Consider the following 21,757-nt stretch of genomic DNA (forward strand, 5'->3'; position numbering starts at 1 on the left):
ACATTCTTTATTTTTATAATCATTAATGATATTTAATCTTATAAAAAAAAATTAAATAATTTTATTTTAGTAAATAAATTTTAAATTTTTATACTCATACAATTTTTATGAATAAAATTTAAATAATTTTATTTATTTTTATAATTTTGAACTTACCCTTAAAGATAGATAGGAAATGCAATAAAAAGATAATCAGGATTCTGATAGACAAAGCGAGGAACATACAAAGTTTGTGTTTCGATTTGGTACTGGGTAGTCATTATCTTTTATCAGAGGGGTAAATTATTCATATAATATACTTTTTTGTTTTGAATAAAATATAAGAAGCTTTGCATATTATTTTAACAGTGTGCCGTTTTGTTAATGCTCATTTAGATTTTGAGGTCATTTATATCGCACATGATTTCATTCGATTTCGGTAGCGCTAGTCGCGCAACCACGACCCAACAGCGAGTAGCGACTAGCGACTTAACGAGTAGCGAGCAGCGTATAATATAACACACACGTCACACGAAGCGGACCGAAGGGCGATGTGAACACAGCGGACAGCGACATAGACAGCTGTCGTATCATTTTCAGCTGATTTTTGTGTACGCTGCGGACGCTGACAAGAGCTCCCCGTGCTCTCGGCACATTCCCTAACAAAAGTGTATTCATATAAAACGAATATAAACAAAGGTCAGAGTTGGGGTTGTGTGGGAACAAACGCGAAACGTTAAGCGACGAACAAAGGTTCGATGGTTCATTGAGCGCGGGCGGCGGCGGGCGTGACGTCACGCCGCGACTCGGCCGATGCGGCGGGGCTGGTGACGGGGGCAGCGCAGCGGGCCAGCCTGGCCTCCAGTGACTCGGGGGACGAGGGCCAACGGCCGCCGCGCAAGCGGACGCGCAGGCTGTCGCCGGAGCCGACCATGCACCAGCCGCCGGCCAACGGGGCGCACCTTAACGGCGACGCCCGCAACGGCGACCTGCCCCCCGGCCTCCGCATGGGGCAGACCGACCAGGAGATAGTCCGACTCATCGGGCAGCATCTGCTCTCTGTTGGACTCGAGTGAGTACACATTTGTTCATATTCCTTTGTTTGTTTACATCTGCTTATAAAAAACTATTGTTTATAAATAGTAGCTGTTTTTTGGTTTGGTTTGTATCTTCATAAAGTCCTACTAGACACTGCTTTGTAACATAGATACATTATAATTAATAATTAACTATATATAAAGAAAGCCATTTATATTGGTTAATATTAAATGTATAATATATATTATTTGTTTATATTGTAGCTATAATAATAAAGAATATAATTGTAATTGCTCAACACATGAACATTAAATATGTTTGATAAAATTGTTTATTGATGATGATCAATCAATGAAACATCTGTAGCTGTGTTTTTTTAAATAGTTTCTTTGTCTGATGCACAGTATGAGATGCAACAAAAATTTTTTTTATTCATTTTATACAATGTGTGTTGTTCAGCCACATATGAATTTTCAGTAAAAAAAATGATTTTATAAATGAAGTAGTACCTTTAGAAATCTAAGCCATTATTATTTAATATTGATATAATGAACTAGGATTATTGCAAAAATATTAATATATCTATATCTATAATTCATTAGAATTTAATTGCCTGATATTATATCATGTAAACATGAGGTAGATAAAGATTAAATATGCCTTTGGAAATAAGCATGTCCATTTTAAATAGCTAATTTTAAGTGAAAAAATGTATGTATGAAACTGTTGCAATTTAAATATAATCATGTAAACTTGTGTTTTGTAATAATTATATTTGTTTTACAGTCAAACCGTGATCTACTATACCACAATGGCTTCTAACATAATTTATTTGGCTTTTTTATTTGACAAAATTTTATTGTATTTTTATTTCAGATTTTTTTTATTGTTATTGACATATTTAGAATCATTTTAAAATATTCTATTTCCATTGCTAATAGCCATAAATCTGCCTAAAAGCCATGGAACTGGTATATTATTTTTTGAAAATAGACAATGATACTAAGGCCATACTATTAAAGTTAAGAACCAGACATTTCAATTGTAAAAAGGTAGAATTTTTCTTTTCTTTTTCATATTCATAATATTCACTTGAAAGTATTTTGTTATTATCCCTCTGCATTTGTTTACACTGCTTATAGAACAGTATCCTAGATAAATAATAATAGATATGAATAGGAGCATTAAAATAGAAACATACAAAAGCACTTATTTTGTATATTCACTATTTTATACTAAATTATTGGTCATTCTAAATGGCATAGATTTACGCCACTAGGATGAAGTGCAACTACAGCAGACTCCACATACAGTTGTAGGTTCAAACCGCACTAACATAATTTTATTCGGGATTGCATTATCAAGTTAATAAATAAATCGCCTATAGTATCGAATAAACCATGAAGCTACGACAACAGTAGTCGTTTGTCCGTCCTCGGGGTGCCGCCGGTGCAGTCGGTGCAGCGCACGTCTGGCTCTTGCGATTCTGGATTAATTGAATGGCAGAACTCAACGTTTGAATCGTTATCGAGTGGGAATCGAACCCACAACCTGTCGCGTTGACAGTCGCACGTTTGTACTCCTCACGACTTGCCTCAATATATTTAATTATATTGAGGCAAGTCGTATATATATATTTAACTATTTGCAATCTTTTTATCTTATGTCAGTGAAGTGAAGAAACTGTTTCATTTGTTCACGTTTTGTCTCAAGTCCAAATGAATAGGCGGCAGGTGATGTCGCAGTTATAGTAACATATAAATGTTTATTTCCAGGCGAAGCGCGGCCCTCCTGATGGAGGAGTCCGGCCTGCACCTGGAGCACCCCGCCGCCGCCACATTCAGGCAGCACGTTCTAGCCGGCGACTGGGTGAAGGCGGACCACGACCTGCGCGCGCTGCACGACCTCTTGCGCGACTCGCCGCACGTCGATGCGCATCATTTATCTGTGAGATAACTGCTTTGTCATTGTCATATGTTTATGTTTTATACATGTTCAATTTGTTGATTGTTGTCGGATTATTCGCGTTTATAAACTAGATATTTCAAATACCTTACAGTAGTTTGTATTCATTGGTAGATGTTGTGTCTATGACTTAGTGAATATGCAGTTAATCCCACTGACATATTTTAAAAGTATTTGTTCTTTGGTCGTGAGTATGGTGATAGTAATTTTAAAATGTATATAAATAATTTATAAAGGAAACATTACAACAGTATCTACTATATTAATTTGCTATTGCAGGAAAAATAATTGTCAAATATTATGTTAGAAATGGAAAAAAAATTAATATACCTCTTATTTACATAAAATACGTAACATCGCGTCAAAATATAAATAATCGACGTCAAAAAGCATTAATACATTTTGATAATTCTATCCTATATGGTATGATTTTTTCACTACAATGATATAAGTTTCCGTATTGACAGGAGATGAAATTTGTAGTGCTAGAACAAAAATACCTAGAGCATTTGGAGGCCGGGCGAGTGCTGGACGCGTTGCACGTGCTGCGCAACGAGCTTACGCCCCTGCAGCACGACACGCCGCGCGTGCACCGCCTGTCCGCACTCATGATGTGCGCCGACGCCACCGAGCTACGCGCGCGCGCGGCCTGGCCCGGAGGTGCGGAGGCGCGCGCGCGCGTTCTGGCGCGCGTGCAGCAAGTGCTGCCGCCCGCGCTCATGATGGCGCCCGACCGACTGCGCGCACTGCTGGCGCAGGCCGCCGCACAGCAGACGGCGCGCTGTCGCTTCCACGCCGCGCCGCGCCTACCGCCGCCCTCCCCGCCCGCGACCCCCGATCCGCCGGTGGCCCCCGCGCTTCCCGCGCCTCCCGAGCCGATACCCTTCTCGCTGCTGGCCGACCATCACTGTTCGGCGGACCAGTTTCCTATACACTCTTTGCAGGTTAGTTATTATTGTTACACATACTTTATTGTTATTACATATACTTACTTAAATGACCTCTATTCACAAAAGCATGAGATAAAAGGTAAACAAGTCAAAAAAAGGTTGTTTACATTTCACGGTTGATATTAATTTTAAAATTATTTATCTATGGATACATGGCAATAATATACAAAAAAAATTAAAAATAGCACTGTAAATAGTGTTATCTTATTATAGATATGGAATACCGGTAATTCAGGAAAAAAAATATTTACAAAATTCACAATTTTTTATATACTTCGAATACGAAAAGAAGTACGTAAAAAGAAACTTATATAATGAATTAAAAAATAAAGATTTTAATTTTATTTAAGGATATGAACATTGTAATTTTAAAGTTAAAAACAAGGTGAACAGCACCCCGTTTTATAATATCAAAGATTCTTTAATTATTTTGTTCCCTTTCAATAATAATTTTTAAATACTTGACATGTAAAAACCCAAAAGCCATCTTCTTCTTGAACTTGAGACATATTTTAAAATAAATAGTATAATAGTGTAAAAATAAATTACATGCTGTTTGTTACATCATATAATAGATAATATGGTGGACCGTTTCGTCATTAATGTAGGCAATAGTGCCTCAAAATCCTCTGAATACTAATAAATAATTGAATAATAGATATATTAATTTGTTGCGGTCTGTTGAGATTTTTGGTGAATTTCCACAGCGAGTACTCCGTGGAGGGTGTAGCAGTTAGGTTTTGTAACTTATTTTGTAGAGTGGCATTACTTACTTCATCCAGTGTGTCTTTCAACTCTCTTATAGCTTTATTTAGGGAAGCCTTGTCACATTTTGTCTAGTTTGATGCCAAGTTCTTCGCTTTCTTCTTTTTTCTAGGACTTTCTGTTTAATTTCAAAAGGAAGGTTTTTTGCTGAAATTATTTACTATGAAAATAATACGCGTTTTGTATCAAATTGGTAATATATTTTGTGGCTTCTTCGATCTCTGAAGGTGTTTTTAAAGATATCTGTAGTTGTATGTTCTCCTCCAACTGTTCTTTAAAGCCTAGCCAGTCAGTAAATTGGTTGTAGAGTGTTTCTGGTTCGTCATAAAATATTACATTATTACTTATTGTACTGGGGTATGATCAGAACTACTGTCAAGGCAAGATCCAATTTTGGGGTGCTGTTTTGATAGTCCACTGACTATAAAAAAAACCAATAAATCAGGTTTCCTCTTTTGGTCAGTAGGCCAATATGGTAATATAATATTCACCACTGGAGATCGTGTTAAAGTGATTCAAATCAATACAGGTTTTCAGTTGGCGGCCCCTCGTTGTGGTTAATCGGGAACCCCAGTATGTATGTTTGGCGTTCCAGTCGTCCCCTACGATAAACTTAGTGCCCAGTGTTGAGAAGAACTCATTGTACATCGAACTGTCTATTGTATGTTTTCGGGGACAGTAAATCACAGATATATGGAGTGGTCCTTCCTTACTTTCTATAACAATGGTAATTGCCTGGATTGGGCTTGTTTTATACCCGGGCAAGGGATGGTGTCTGATGTTTTTTCGGATTATAATCGCGGTTCCAGCATGACCAGTGCCATCCGGGTGGTGGGTGACATAGGTGTAACAGTCCTTGATTTTGATATTACTTTTTTCCGTACAGTGCGCTTCAGCTATAAGGACGGCATCAAGGTTGTTGTTTACAATCAGTAACTCTAACTCAGATTTATTTGGAGCCAGACCGTTGATATTCCATGTTCCTATTCTTAACATTGTTATTTTTTTATTCTGTCTAGTAGTGTAGTTATGAGGCTCAACAGAGTACCCATTTGTTGTAGGATAAAACTTGTGCATAAATAAATTAAATAAAGATAAAAAAAAATACGTAAAAGTTTGAGAAACAGAATTTTTTTTGTTTACTATTTTTCTCATGCCATAGTGAATAGAGTATAGACTAGGAGTAAAGGAAAAAAAATACACTTACTACACACAACTGTTAAGAAACAACAATTTTGCAACTTCAAGCTGCTGCTGTGTATTGTGTTTCTTCATTATGTATCTCATATGTACCAGCTCAGGCAGAGAAAACTACACACCTCCACACCCACTTATAATTAAGGCAGCACTTTGATGTATTCTGTATGTTTCTACGTAGGTTCTCAATGAGCACTGTGATGAAGTATGGTACTGCAAGTGGTCACCCGATGGTTCCAAGCTGGCCTCGGGCTCTAAGGACAACACTGTCATGATATGGGACTTCGATCCTGTCGCCAAAAGACTCTCCTTTAGGTATATATTATGTTATCATAAATTTTATTATTTTAGATAGACAATATTGATAAATTTGTTAAATACACTACTACTATAGTCTGGCAAATATGTTATTGATAATGGGAAGCACGCGCGGTAAATTGCGCAGTATACGTATGCGCAGAGAACGTTCGATCAGTATTACACTGTTATGTTGTTTTACCTCAGGCTTAGCAAATCACATTTACCTATACGATAATTAAAATATCTGATCATGTTTATGTTGTAGTAAATTATACAAAACGAAAATTTTATGAAGATATCTAAATATCACAAAATAATCAGCTGTTCCATACATTGTTGTCGAGAATAAAATCAAGACTAGCCCGAAAAGTATAATAACATTTTTGAGTCAATAAATAATTAATCAATTCTAAGCTTCTGCTTATATAACTAATGGCACATGATATTTACGTAACACATAACATAAACATTTAGTGTGCATAATACAAGCTTATAAACTATGCAATATGAATAAAGAAATATCTGGCAATATTTAAACTTCTTAAAGATTATATAAAAGAAAATAATATTGGATAAATTATTTCAATAAATTTTGAGGTACAAAAAATGAGAGTGCGGTATCCCTTTGCCATAGTTTGCCATTTGCGTCAGTGTGAGCGCTACGTCCTTACAGGAAATTCGCACCCACACATCTTTAAAGGTACTATCGAGCTCACACTATATTGTTCAAACAAGAATATAATTAATTGTAAACAAAAATGCCTTTTACCGTTTTGATTATTTGCTTTATTATTTGTCAATTTTTATTTTTCAACGCCAAAATCTTGTATTTGTTTGCATGTTTTATATATTAAATTTACTTTTTTTATTGAATTTGGATTGAGAAGATTTGTATGTGGCCTCATTATAATAATTAAATTCAGTTTTTTATTTAATTTTTCAATTTACCATATCTTCATTTTGCATGTTGCTTTGGTGTTTTTTACTAATTTTTATAATATTACTAGATAAATATGCTCTACTACGCCATTCCGTATATATGATGCTATCATATGATATTATATTCATATTTCATAGTAATGAACTGATAGCGTTGCACTCGACTGTACCGTAGCCCGGTCACACCCCGCAACGATTCCCCGCGAAACATCAAATATATATGTGCAGACATCAAAATACGCTTTCTGCGCAATTTGCCGCGCGTGCTTCCCATTATCAATAACATGTTTGCCAGACTATACTACTACTACATAAATTTAACTATTTTTTTACTTAACCGCTTCCGATTTCTAACAATACCTTATTTTTCTTCACTGACTCAAACTTACTATTTATTAATACATTTTTGTCTTAAAGACTACCTTTATAGATAAAAGACTACCTTTATAGATAAAATATTTTTGTGACAGGACAGGACACACAAGTGTGATTGTAATGCGACGGTTGTGAGTTCGATCTCCACTCGGAAAAATAAAATATTTATTTACATTTATATTTTCATTTGTTCGTTCTGGTGTCGAGACAAAGAGCGGCGTCGAGTTCCGCCACTTAAGTCGCAATGTCTCCAGAATTCGACGAAAAGTGGAGTATGGAGTGTCTTACCACTAGTTTGCCTCTGCCTACCCTGCTGTGTGCAGAATACTGTATGAAGCTGATTCTATTCAATTTTTTCTATGTCTGCGAATTTAAATTTGAATTTGTATGTAAATCGGTGAAGCTATTGCTTAAGCCGCTGGTAGTAGGTCGATCCCCACTCGAGGAAATTATATATTTATTTAAATGTATATTTTCATTTCTTCGCTCTGGTGTAGAGGTAAAGCGCGGCGTTGAGCTCTGCTACAAACACACACACACACTTAACACTAGGATTCCTCGGCTTACGTGCGGGGTACAGCGTGATGCTAATTTAAGCTATTTCTAAGATTAGCGTGCCCAAATACAAAGTTAAATTTTAGAAATAATTGTTGTTAGTTCTTTTTTTTTAGTAAGTAATAGATTTTCACATATATTTTTCATCAACTAACTACTAAGAGGAGAAATAGGTAATTTTATTATTATAATATGTTCTATACTTATTTGCTATAACAATTATATATTTTATATGAATCGCGAATCGATTTTTACAGAAAATCCCTCGAGGGGCACTCTTACGGAGTGTCGTACCTCTCCTGGAGCCCCGACGGCCGCTACCTCATAGCCGCCGGCCCCGAGGACTGCCCCGACTTGTGGATATGGAATATTGAGGTACAATGAGAGTGTTTTGTGTTATACATGTTAATTTAATGTTATGTTCGTTTTAATTATTATGTTTTATAGTTGAATTGTGAACTATATGTAAAATAGTGGGCCGACGTGGCCTAAATAACTATGTTCCCTCTGCCTACCCTTCTGTGTGCGGGATACATCGTGAACTTGACAAAAAAATGTAAAATGAAAATAAAAGTAAATGATTATGTGATTCAAGTCAATGGCTTGCTCGATTGCGCAGACGGAGCAGCTGCACCTGAAGATGACGCACTCGCAGGAGGACTCGCTGACGGCGGTAGCGTGGCACGCTGCGTCCGACAAGTTCGTGTGTGGCGGCGCGCGCGGCCAGTTCTACCACTGCAGCCTCGACGTGAGTCGAGCAGAGTCACCCGCGACCCTGAACTGAATTATTTTTTTGACCTATTAACGTTATCATTTTAAAGACAATATCCATATATTAATAGTTAACATTTTGCCAATTCAATAAAACACTTATTTTGTAGCAACATTATGCACACAATTCTTTATATTGTCAGACCATTGTACATTGAAATAAAACAAACATTAAATGTTTTGGCGAAATTGCATTTAAATCGGTTAAGCTGTTTGTTTTTAGGTTTGTGTTTAGCGTGAACGAATACCCAGACGAACAGACGAAATATTAATAAATCATTATTTTGCATAATATTACATTAATAAATGCCTCCAATAATAGATTTTCCTTAACATTTTCCATGTACAAACTTCCATTTCAGTGATGAGTTACTTTTTTATTTTTAAGTTTTTAGTTTTTATTTCTCATTCTATTCAATTCGTTGAGTCCCTCATTATTGCAAGGTTAATGGATAATGTTACGGTCGACCCCCCCAGGGGTGAAATAGAAGGGCAAGGCTATGTACAACAAGATGTGCCTGAATCTTGAGGGGAAAACGCTAACGACATATCATTTTTATCCATAATCCATGGCATCCTAATGCCACACAGTTCTCGGTGCGCTTTTACCTTTTACCTTAACTTGGGTGGTGTACTCCTAGCGACGTATCATTTTTAGCCACCCTAACGCCACACAGTCCTCGACAGGATACCAGATCTTGACTTGGGTGGGAGATTCATATTGTAATTTTGTATAGTTATACTGTATTATACTTACCGAGCCCTTTATTTTGATACCCATATTGATGGGATTGAAAACTACATTACCCGCCATTTTGTAGCAGTGGCCATCTTTGATTTTGATTTTGTATAGTGCACTGAATTCTACTTGACAAGCCCTTTCATTTGATACCTATATTGATGGAATTGAAAAAAACTAAGTTGGATTCACAATAATATTGAATATGGATAATTGTATTGTCACCAGAATCAAAGGCGTATACCAAATTTCAGATCAATCTGTTAACGGGAATTTCAATTACTAAATTTGACCCAAACAAATAAATAAAAAACAAACAGGGTGAGCTAAATAAAACCGTTTAAAAATTATATTATGTTCGTAATTTTTATTATTTTAATAATTATTGTTATTCGTAATTTTTATTGTTATTCGTAATTTTTCTGATACTCTACATTTATTTACTTTTCTGGAATGTAAACCTACACATTAAGACTATCCATTTTTTATACATAACTGTTTTCTAATATAATGAACATTTTAAACGAAAGTTATAAACCAAATTAATCACGTATATATAGTGTTATACATTTTTGGAAACCCGACGTTTATAATAACGTGTCCTTAGGGTACCCTGCTGAACAACTGGGACGGCGTCCGCGTGAATGCGCTGGCATGCCGCGCGGACGGGCGCGTGCTGGCCGCCGACACGCACCACCGCGTACGCCTCTATGATTTTGCTGATCTGGCTGATAGGAATCTGTGAGTATTTTGTTTTTAGAAATTGCGTAAAAGTACTATGAAATGTTACTTTAGCTTGAGCCATATCCCCCCATATAGCGGGTAGGCAGAAGGAACTGTCATGACAACTTGTTCAATTCTGTCCCAGTTTACGAGGTATTGCATAGGCTAGCGTGAGAAGATGAAAATATTTCATTGTGACGGTGGGCCACGACGGCCTTAATATGAAATGTAATTTGAATTTATAATAAAACTAGCGGCCCGCTCGCGGTTTCACCCGTGTGAACTATGTTATTATTAATTTCTGTCTCCATGACTATGTCCTAGTGACGTCTATGCAAAATTTGAGACTCCTAGCACATGTAGTTTTTGAGATTTCGTGATGAGTGAGTGACCTTTCGATTTTATATATATAGATATATAAATAAAATTGGCCTGTTTTTAACTTTAAACAGGATATCATGTTTATTATTTATATAAATATTGTTACCTACTATTTTAAGGCTTGAAAAGAAAAATTGTATATAAGTTTTCAAGTGTGATTCTTATCCTTTAATAACGTGCCCAGTTTAATTATTTTTTAAAGTTAATTTTTGTCGAGTGATATGGGGCTTTTCGGGGCACATAAGGTTACATAAATAAGAACATGTCAGGGTAACTTCAATAAGGTATATGTGGGTACATAAGGAGTAGTAGAGTAGAGTAGAGTAGGTGTAATCCTATAGGGGTTTGTGGACTATAAAGAAGATTTAATAGAGAATAGTAAATTCAACTGTGTCTACAGTATCCAAGAGGAACACGCAGTGATGGCAATGACGTTAAACGCTGCGGACACTCTGCTGTTACTCAATGTAGCTAACCAAGGCGTGCACTTGTGGGATATACGTGAGTATTTCCTTAGTCATACTTTTACAGTTTAATCACATAGAGAAACTGATTTAATTAATCTTCAATTGATCACAATAGGAGCGCGTGCCCTAGTCCGTCGTTTCCGCGGCCTGTCGCAAGGACACTTCACTATCCACGCATGCTTCGGAGGCGCGCATCAAGACTTCATAGCGTCAGGGAGCGAGGACAATAAGGTATACTACTATTGACTGATGCTTAATAAATATTACTTTATTATGTATTTTTTTAAACTGGTATATTTAGGAAAGAAAAATATTGTTTTAGAAAACCTATAAAAATTGGGAGTGTGATATGAACCCGCACATCTTGCTAACCGTCGAAGTTTCCAAGAGGTGAAGGTTCAAATTCTGCTGCGTATTTTATATATTTCCGAAAAAAATAAACAATGTTGGATGTTAATTCATTTTAAATATTTTTTTTTAAATTTAAAATCAATAAACAATATATAAACAATTTCAAAATAAAATATAATTATAAAATATCATACACAATATAATAAAATAACGGGTGGTTGAGTTTCAAAAAAAGATAATTAATGAATAGATTTTCTTTTCTTAGTATGAAATGTCAATAAATTATCAATAACACTGTAATATAAGTTAAAACTAACAAAATGTTATTTTGTACGTACAGGTATATATCTGGCACATAGGCGGTGAAGAGCCTATAGCGGTGGTGTCCGGCCACACGCGGTGCGTCAACGCGGTGGCGTGGAACCCTGTACACCCCGACGTGCTCGTGTCCGCCTCGGATGACTACTCACTGCGGCTGTGGGGGCCGAGGCCACATTAATGACGACCCTACTCGTATCCCCCGGTTGTGTCGTACAATCAATGGTAATATGAACCCCAAACCGTCTTAGCCCCATCTACATTGTAAGCCCTGATATGTAATTAATTAACTGATATGCGCCTGTTGTGGTGATATGATGTCACAGGAATATAAACCGATCCTACTAGCCTCATCTAAACTTTATATGCCCCATTGTGCTCTACAGTCAATGATAGATGTTTCAGGGATAAATCTTATAAATAATCTGTGGGGTCCAAAGCTACGTAAGTCATGTTTACTTTACTCAGATCCATTGTGTTTTTACTTTTATGGTAATATTGTCTTTTAGTAAAGTTTTAAATTGGAAATTATGAACTTTATGACATTTCAAATTACTTTCTGTCGGTCTTTTCTTTATTTTTATATTTAGTTCTAAAATATTGGAGAGGTCTATGTCCAGCAATGGACGAGGACAGGCTGATGATGATGAGTAAAGTTTCTTTTTTATTCTTTTATCAATACCAAATATTTGATTTTCGACTCACTAAATTATTTATATTGAAAAAAATAAATATAAAGTTGTTTTATCTAAGTACTCTTTATTTTTTTCTTAAGACTGTCATTAGAAAAACAATTTTTTTGTAATGCTCAAACCAGGGCTGAATTAACGTTAAAAAGTTCGTTACGCCGGGTATCGATGCTTAAAAAATAGCGTTACCATATTTACCTTTACATTTAGATAATTTTACCGTTAACTTGAAATCCACGGAATCATTAGGTATCGTTAAAATGGTATCGTTATAAGCTAGTTTTGTTACCGTCGCGGTCGTATTTTCTTTTGCTATTCCGAGTTTTAATTGTTTTTGTGAATATAGGTACATCGTTGGTTTTACATTCGTTAAGCATTTAATTTATAAACTTAAATGGGTAAGTTTAATAAAATTATTATCATTATAAAAAATATTTTGTGAAACTTTCTTTGTTTCTTTTTCTTTTAGCTTTACGTTGTATCCCGCACATAGCAGGGTATGCAGAGGGAACCTAGTGTTAAGACACTCCGTTCCCCACTTTCTGCCGAATTAATTCTGGAGGCATTGGGTGTTGAGTGGGTAAACTCAACGCCGCGCTTTGCCTCGACACCAGAGCGAAGAAAGGGAAATATAAACGTAAATAAATATTTCACTTCCTCGAGTGGGGATCGAACCGACAACCGTCGCGTTACAGTCAAACAGTTGTGCCGCTGTGTCACAACGGCAACGTCGGATAAAGGTAACAAAATAAAAGGATGATTTATACCACTACTTTTATCGCTACTTTCGAACTACACTAAATTTAACGTTAAGATTTAACGCAAAATTAACCTAATTATAACGTTATTATTCCGTTGGAATTACCGGTAATTAACGTTAATTTAAATGTTAATTGTTAAAGTTAACAAGCCCTGGTTCAAACTGATTTATGTCTATACAATGCTTTAAAAAATAAGAATTATTGGAAGAATACTTTATATTACCATAGAGATCAAAATCAAAATATTACCAATGATTTGTCGAATGAGGGTTACAGGCATAGATGCTACGTGTATAGTACTGAAATATTTCCACTGGTAAGTTACTTGGTGATGATTCAATTAAAATATAATTTAAGAAATATATATATATATATATTGTCCACTTAACAGGTTATTTATTTTAAAGATTGTTTATATCTTTTATTTCACAAAATGTACTATTTATATTTTTCATATAATTTGTGAACAACCTTTTGAAGCTTTAATTGTTCATATATATACATTATGTTCATAACTATAAACTATAAGAACGTTTTTCTTGTGGCAAATTGTAGTTTAAATTCTTAAAAAAAGTAGTTAAGGACTTAATATGTAAAGTATCAATGTTCGTGTTTTTTGAGAGGCCTTATATTTTATTAAAGATATAAGAAAATATTGATTTGTTAAAATTAACCAACAATGAGGACCAGCCATGTGAAAGTAAAACAAAAAGATTTTTTTTATATAAAAACGTGCAATTATAGTGCCATTTTAGAGTGCAATAAAATCGATTTTCATTCGATACAAAGACGATTGTGTATTTTCATAAGATGATATTTCGTTTGTGTCATTCGTCTATTAAAATCCAATTATAAGACATATGCAAAAAATGTGTCGAAATCCATCCAGATGGTATTTTTTTTCATCAGCTAAATATTCTACAAATAATGTATAATATTTCAATATATAAATAATCAAGTTGTAACATGTCATAGTAGTATTTAAATAAATTAAATTTAAACTTATGGCGACTTGTCTTAACTAAGACATCAGAATATGAATGATTTTCATTTAACTTATTCAAATATTACTATAATTATCTTGTTGAGCTTTAGTTTCGGGCGTTACATATTAAGGTTGTGTTAGAATGTCCTTGAGTAATTGATACTAAGCTATTGATTTAATCGAGTTGGGGAGGCGAGTGCGGGATTCGCGCTAGGTAAGATAGAGTAAGCGTGTACTAAACATGACGCTTTGATGACGATAATGACGACTGAATCGATTAATCGTATGTTTGTAATGATTTATGTACAATCGTCATTGGAATATTGTATAATTATAATCGAACGAGTGAAAGAACGCAATAGGGCTGCTAAAGCCAATATTCGCGTGAGAAATAAAGCGAGCGATTATTTTAGTCACACTTAAAAGCTAAGATTGTTTGGAATGTTATCTTGGATGACAGATATGTTTGGTTTGTTTTGTTTAATATATCATTATATTTATAGCTCTACTTGAACATTGGCTTTGATTTTATCCCTGACAACAGCTTGTTTAGCGTGTTTCGAGTGAACACGAATTAACCAAGATGGCGGACTCGAGTATGACAGCTGACACGTTGTGTTGTGTTGGCGCCAAATTGTTGATGTATGGTCACGTCAAGATGGCGTCAAACTGAAGTTTATGCGATAGTTTTTAAAGAGTTAGTGGCATTAAGTTATAGAAGACGCGAGCTCCCGCTACCGCCGCTTAGACTACTATTTAAGATTTTGAGTAATTTTGTACGTAAGTTAGAGGTAACTCGAGCAATTCGGAACATATTTTTGTACTGACGGAATCTCTGACGTCACCGCCCGCACACGACGCGACCGTTTTTCTATCAGTCATGTACACATTGTTACACTTTGTCCTGCTCCTGTATTATTTTTATACAAAAAATAAAGCTGAATATACGTTATGAATCCTGAACTAACTCTCTTTAATAAATAGTATTGACCATATTATTTTCAATGAAGTTTATAATGTAAATTCGCAGTTCAGGTTCCTCATGTACATATCCCGCTTCCCTGCTTTGTCCGTTTTCGTAACAAGCCCTGGGATCTAATAACACGAAATAAACATAGCTATTATTATTTAGTTAAAACTTTAATTTGTTAATAGTCCATCGAGGCCTATTCACCGAATTACTAACCTGTGATTTAGAGTATTTTCTATTATAAAAATGAGATATTTAAAAGAAATTTTTGAAGAATTAATAAAAGGTCCCGGGGTTTCAAAGGCTGTAGTGCAAGTGTTCTGTAGAAGTACAAAGCGGTATAGTATCTGTAGTGAGCGTAGAGGCGCCCGTCGATTGTTATAAATAAATAATTATTATATATCAATAAAATTTTTTATCGTATTTTTTGTGTGTTATTTTAATATCATATTCTATGATATTAACATTTATAATTTTTAAATAGAGAAAATCTGTTAAATATATTTCAATATATAATGAAATCCCTGATCCGAAACCCACAAATCTCTGATCTGATCTGATATCGAACCCGCAACCATTTGTCAGTAAATCCTATTGCGACTATAACAGCATGATTTAACTTCAATTAAAATTTAAAATGTTTTTTTTTAAATGAATTATATAATTTTATTTTCCTTATAGTTTAGTTAATTAGATGGTAAGTGAGGAATAAAGTGCAAAAAAAAATACTGCACACTGACATGTTAAAAGACAGGAATAGGCGAGGAATGAGACATTAAAGAAAAACGAAAAAATATGTTCATAATCATTATTTTAAATTTTTCAACTATATTTTTTATGAACTTAAACGTTATTATGTCTTTACCATTATGGATTTTAATACAAGATAAAATATAAAAAAGCACTCAAAATATTTTCAACAGTGCCTTTGACAATGATTATAAAAGTTATGTTTAACATTTTTCCAATAATTTAGAATTGAAAATAATTAATTGCATTGTTAAAAATATCAAAATATAGAAAAAAAATACTTCAAGCACACTGTTAACTGGCAACACTATAAAATAAATACAGTCATTACTTACAATTTGTTACATTACAAATTTGTAGACTATAAATTAGAAGTACCAGATTTCTCAACTAATTCTAACAATGTATGTAATGAAGTATCAAACAGTTCACATCTTATTGGCATTTCTAGAGAGTAAAAGGGATTCTTGAGAGCATAGTCGGAGTATAGCTCATATATCCTTTTTAGTACTACATCAGGACCTTGCATGTTTGGATCTGTCACCACTATGAATTTTACTCCTGAAATATTAATATATTATAATAATTTTTGCTGACTGTTGTGGTGCAGCAGCAAAGCATGATTTTTATAGTGCAATTTAATGTTGTTTCTCCGGATCTCTCTTACCAAGGAGACAGAAGCCAATAATTACACTTAATGTGCACTTCCATTTAACAGAGTTGAAAGGTATTTCCAATGATATGTAAAGTAATGGAATTCAAACCAGAAATGGTTTTCTTAAGCTTCACTCTGTGTTCTGTATACAGGCATCCCTCGTATAACACGGTTAATTCGTACCGTGCTATATCGAAACCGTGTTATACGAAACCAGGTATACCATACTGTACACCGTGTAGTATCGAGACCTTGTCTCGTGTTATATCGAAACCGTGTTATACGAGACTTTGAAATCATACAAATAAAGGCAATGCGTACCGTGTTATATCGAAACCAAATCTTAAGGTGTAAAGTTTTATGATAGCTGAAATTTCGTTCCAAGTACTACATAAATGAAAAAGGAAGTTACCTTGATGTTTTTATTACGAAAAATAAATTAAATTCAATTTTATGATGAAATACAAAAATTAAAAAATACAACAATAAAATATATTCAAAGACTAATAATAATAATTACATAGTATAAAACAAGTAGAAACAGCTTATTGAACGAAAAAAAAGTTCAAATTTAAGATGCATATTTTTCAAAATCGTGTTACTAATATCATTTCTCGTATCGTGTAATATCGAAACCGTGTTATATTAGTCTTAATTCTTGGACCGTGTAATATCGAAACCGTGTTGTACAAGGGACGCCTGTATAGCAAGATTGGCAGTGACAATTGCAAAGACACTTTCTATTTCATGATGAATCCACTTACCAGTTAATGTTTGAAAGCAAGATAATTTAAATGTGTCAGCTGTGAGTGTGTCAATGCCTGAGGACTTTGGTACAGGACTGAGTTGGCTTGCAAGTGCAAACAACGGGTAGAACATACTAGCTAGCACTATTTTTTCATTAGTAGTGGCTCTTGGTCTCCCAAATTTTAAACTAAGAGGATAACTTTCCTGTAAAAATGATATCAATAAATAGAAAATAATAATAAATATATTAAATTTATTGTTCCTTGATTTTAATATAATTATTTGTAACAATTAAATTTCATTACTTTAACTCCTATTAGATCAAAAACGTCTTTTCCATCTTCAGTCGTTCGTCCATTCACTGGGGATCCATTAACAGACAGAAGAACATGACCCACTGTGCAGAATTAAAAAGAAAATATAAAATAATAACTCTGTTAAAAGATTTAATCTACAAGGTACCCCCAAGGTAACTGACCATTTATACCATCCCTTTGACCGAACACAACTACAACTTTCTTATTTTCATAATCTAATTTGATGTCTAAAGGAAACCCAAAGGTTTTTTCAGTCTCAACACGAGGAATATTGTGATCGTAATTATAGATTAGACCTCCAGATTTACTAACGATGTACACTCCGTATATCACCATGTTATTATTATTTATTGCATTAAACAAAATTACAGAAGTAAACAGTAAATATTCAATCGTTTCCTCCTACAATGTAAGTCGCAAATGTTGACAGCTGACAGCTGACAGCTGACATTGACAGTAGGCTGTTGATAGTAAAAATTATGCCTAAACTTTGTTAATCTTAATTGAATATTTTATTTAACAATATGATATTTTAATACAATGTAGACATTTATTTATATAACATGATTTTATCACATATTTTAATGAATAACACTTTTTAATACTAGATAAGTCAAATTAAATTATCCCCTTTGTATGAAAGTTACATTCAATACAATTTTATAAAACTTTTTAGAATTCTTCGTGTTAAAATTATAACCATCAACGTTAATTTGGTAGATTTCTTACTAAACAAAAATTGAACGTAACGCAATCACGACAGACAGACAGGGAATTCCATTGAATATGTTCTTCAAGTGTAAAGACAAAATATATGTTATATTTATATATAGGTAAAACTGCAATTATGAATGACAATAAGTAACTAGATGAATGAAGCATATCTCTCACGGCAGATGACAACTGAATGAGTGGATAATTCAGTGTAGACACTGAATCACAATATTTATTAATCAAACTGATGCACTGACGCACCCACATACGTATATTACCATCGTCCGCTGCCACAATCTCAAAACCTTATCAAAATCGGAAAAGTGCTTGTTAATGCTGACAATATAGTTTGTTTCCGCGCACTCTAAGATTGTGACAGGTGTTAGGAGATAGCTTTATCTTCCATTCATTAAATTTGCAAGTAGGTATGATTTGGGGTATTTTTGTAGGTATATTATTTATATATACTATATATGCGTTATAATGCGTACTCAGCCGTTTTTTAGAATTAAATTGATGTTTTTTTAGATTTGTGAATCATAAATACTTATACTGTACAAAACATAAAATTATTAATCGTTTTCGTAATTATATATTTTTTAAATAAATAAAATCTAAGTCAGCCTAATTAATATATTTCCTGACTATTTTGAAGTAGATATTGGAAAAATAGGCTTTATACTTAACTAACGCTTTATCCCTAACGGGGTAATCAAAGAGAACGGAGCGCCAAACGCTACTGTCTCTACATACCTCTTTCGCCTCGTCCACTGTCATCAACCTCTTCATACACGCCCTCCGAGGGCTCCTCATGCTTTTTACGTGACCTTCCTCCAGTATCTTTGACACTGTATTTTCGAAGGTCACCCGAGGTCTCCCCCTACCTCTCTTACCACTCACTATTTCATCATAGATCTTGTTTGCCATTCTTTCATCACTCATTCGTTCGACGTGCCCAAACCAGCTGAGCACGTTCTTCTTCATTCGCACCGTGACATTCACGCTAGTTGGTACTATTATTTATTCAAAATTGTAGATAAAAAATTGGTTTTAGCTTCACGTGTAAAGTTACTTCCGTTGCACCTCCAGTAGAGAGGTAGGCAGAGGGAACACTCCGTTTCCCACTGGATCGTGTTGAGTAGCGGAATTCAACGCCGGACTTTTGCCTTGGTGCCAGAGAGAGCGAGGGAATAAAAATATTAATAAATAATCGAGTGGTGACCGAACCCACTACCGCCGTGTTACAGTCACACTCTAGTGCCCCTGCGCCATGACCGCTATGCACTAGCTGTGGCGCGCGGCTCTACACACGCGCTTCACTGTTAATGTAATATGGGACATACCGACGGGATATTTATTCGATTTTGGTTGAACATAACCTTTATAAAGAATAAGTATGATATGAGCAGTTTTTTAGGTGGAATGATAAAGTTAGCATTAGTTTCTACAAGAAGTATAGATGAGAATTTTATTTTCATTTCAACTTTGTAGGCAGCCTGGCTGGGTTGTGACGGAAGAGGACGGAGAGATACAGGTAATGTGTGCATCCTCGTACATCAACATCTAAGTAGTTTCCATTTTTATAAGAAGACTAGCGGACGCGCGCAGCTTCGCTTGCGTATTTAGGGGTGAATTCTAATAACCCATGAAACATGTGTTCGATGAAATATTTTTAAGTCTAAATTTCTAATTTTATAAAAATCGGTTGCGATTTAAAGATTTTTCCATACAAACTTTTAACCCCTTATTTGCACCCTTAGGGGGTGAATTCAAGAAAACCATGAAACAAGTGTTCAATTAATTATTTTTAAGAGTCTAAATATAAAATTTTATAAAAATCGGTGGCGATTTAAGAATTTTTCCATACAAACTTTCAACCCCTTATTTGCACCCTTAGAGGAAGAATTTTAGAAAACAATGAAATACGTGTTCAATTAAATACTTTTTAAAATCTAAATTTCAAATTTTATAAAAATCGGTGCCGATCTAAAATTTTTTCCATACAAACTTTGGACCCCTATTTTACCCCTTTAGGGTTAAAATTTTTCAAAATCCCTTCTTAGTGGATGTCCAGATTACGAAAGTAAACATCTGTCTAAATTCCACGTTTCTACGCACAGCGGTTACGGCTGTGCGTGCGTCTTACCTCAGTCAGTGAGGACAAGTCCTTTTATATATATAGATTGCAATATATTCCAGATTAATAGATAAATATTCATATTGTCATTTCCTTTTAACATGAATATTTTGATTATTAGCAATAAACATTAAAATATGGTACCTACGTGGTATCATTTTATTTGTTATCTTAATGTATTCTTATCTTCACTTTTTGCAACACTCCTCCTATCGACAAACTGGGACACAGGGTGTCACCCAGTTTGGCTATATTCAAATTTATCCCAAAATCGCACGTGGAAAATGATAATTATCAAAAAATATAAAATAGAAAAGTATCTCAGATAAAACAAAACACCACTGAATTTGTTTATTTAATAGGTACACAATGTCTTCAATGTATGTGGTGTGCGGGAAACGGAGAGTCTTGACAGTGCGTTCTCTCTACCTTCCCTGCCATATTACACGCATGCGCACGCGCATGTATATTTGTACATAATATTTATAAGATTGCGGTCTAATATTCATAACAAACTATATTACAATACAGATTTAATCTGTGCGGAAATATGTGAAGTGAACACGAATCAATGATTCTTTTCAAATAAACAAAAATAAGTGGAAACACTCTAACTTATATTTTTTGTATTAAAATTAATTAAACATACAAAAATATAATACAATATATGTGTGTATTGAAATAAAAAAACAACCGCTGAGGACAGGATTCGAACCTGCGAACCTATAGATAGATGCATTACAACAGGTTTAGGTACGTTACTATTATGTTATATTTGTTGAGGTGTTTCTATATTAGCAATTTGTATTACAATCGTTTTCATACTATTTATTATATTTAACCCTTATTTAACATTTTCTGTTGCTACGTAACGTAAGTTACAATAATGAATGTTACAATTAATGAAATAATGAATGATACCATTAAATAAACATTTAATCCATCCGTCCGACGTGGTGCAGCGGTTCGTGAGTTGGCTATAAGCGCGGTGGTTGTGAGTTCGACTCTCACGCAGTGGAATTAGTTATTTTATTTTTGGGGAGGAGAGGGGAAGTAAAACATAACAACTTTTAAACTATCGCATACATTAAAATGTTACTTACCAAGGACATGGCCTGCATCACTGCACTGAAGCGGACATAGATTGCAAGATTGTTTATTTAATACAAGAAACATATGTTTGTATTATGTGACATCCTATTCGGTTTATGGTTAACAT

At 34.5% G+C, this 21,757-nt stretch overlaps 2 protein-coding genes across 2 annotated transcripts; one reads left to right on the top strand and one right to left on the bottom strand.

The window, feature by feature from the left end:
- Positions 1-191: 191 nt before the first annotated feature.
- On the top strand, positions 192-15,641 carry LOC146529044 (WD repeat-containing protein 26). Its single transcript, XM_085203838.1, has 10 exons — positions 192-1,051; positions 2,793-2,964; positions 3,450-3,926; positions 6,076-6,209; positions 8,321-8,438; positions 8,683-8,811; positions 10,181-10,314; positions 11,078-11,178; positions 11,260-11,375; positions 11,836-15,641. Exons 1-10 carry the CDS (start codon positions 912-914, stop codon positions 11,992-11,994), a joined length of 1,680 nt encoding a protein of 559 aa, XP_085059964.1. The 5' UTR covers positions 192-911; the 3' UTR covers positions 11,995-15,641.
- Positions 15,642-16,014: 373 nt separating this feature from the next.
- Positions 16,015-18,131, bottom strand: Trs23 (trafficking protein particle complex subunit 4-like protein Trs23). Its single transcript, XM_085203840.1, has 4 exons — positions 17,849-18,131; positions 17,676-17,767; positions 17,388-17,574; positions 16,015-16,529 (listed from the first exon to the last, which is right to left on the bottom strand). Exons 1-4 carry the CDS (start codon positions 18,021-18,023, stop codon positions 16,330-16,332), a joined length of 654 nt encoding a protein of 217 aa, XP_085059966.1. The 5' UTR covers positions 18,024-18,131; the 3' UTR covers positions 16,015-16,329.
- Between the last annotated feature and the right edge of the window lie 3,626 nt (positions 18,132-21,757).

This window comes from Heliconius melpomene, chromosome 19, assembly GCF_056956725.1.
Source record: "Heliconius melpomene rosina isolate 202511_hmr_F chromosome 19, ASM5695672v1, whole genome shotgun sequence".
Classification (NCBI taxonomy): Eukaryota; Metazoa; Arthropoda; class Insecta; order Lepidoptera; family Nymphalidae; genus Heliconius; species Heliconius melpomene.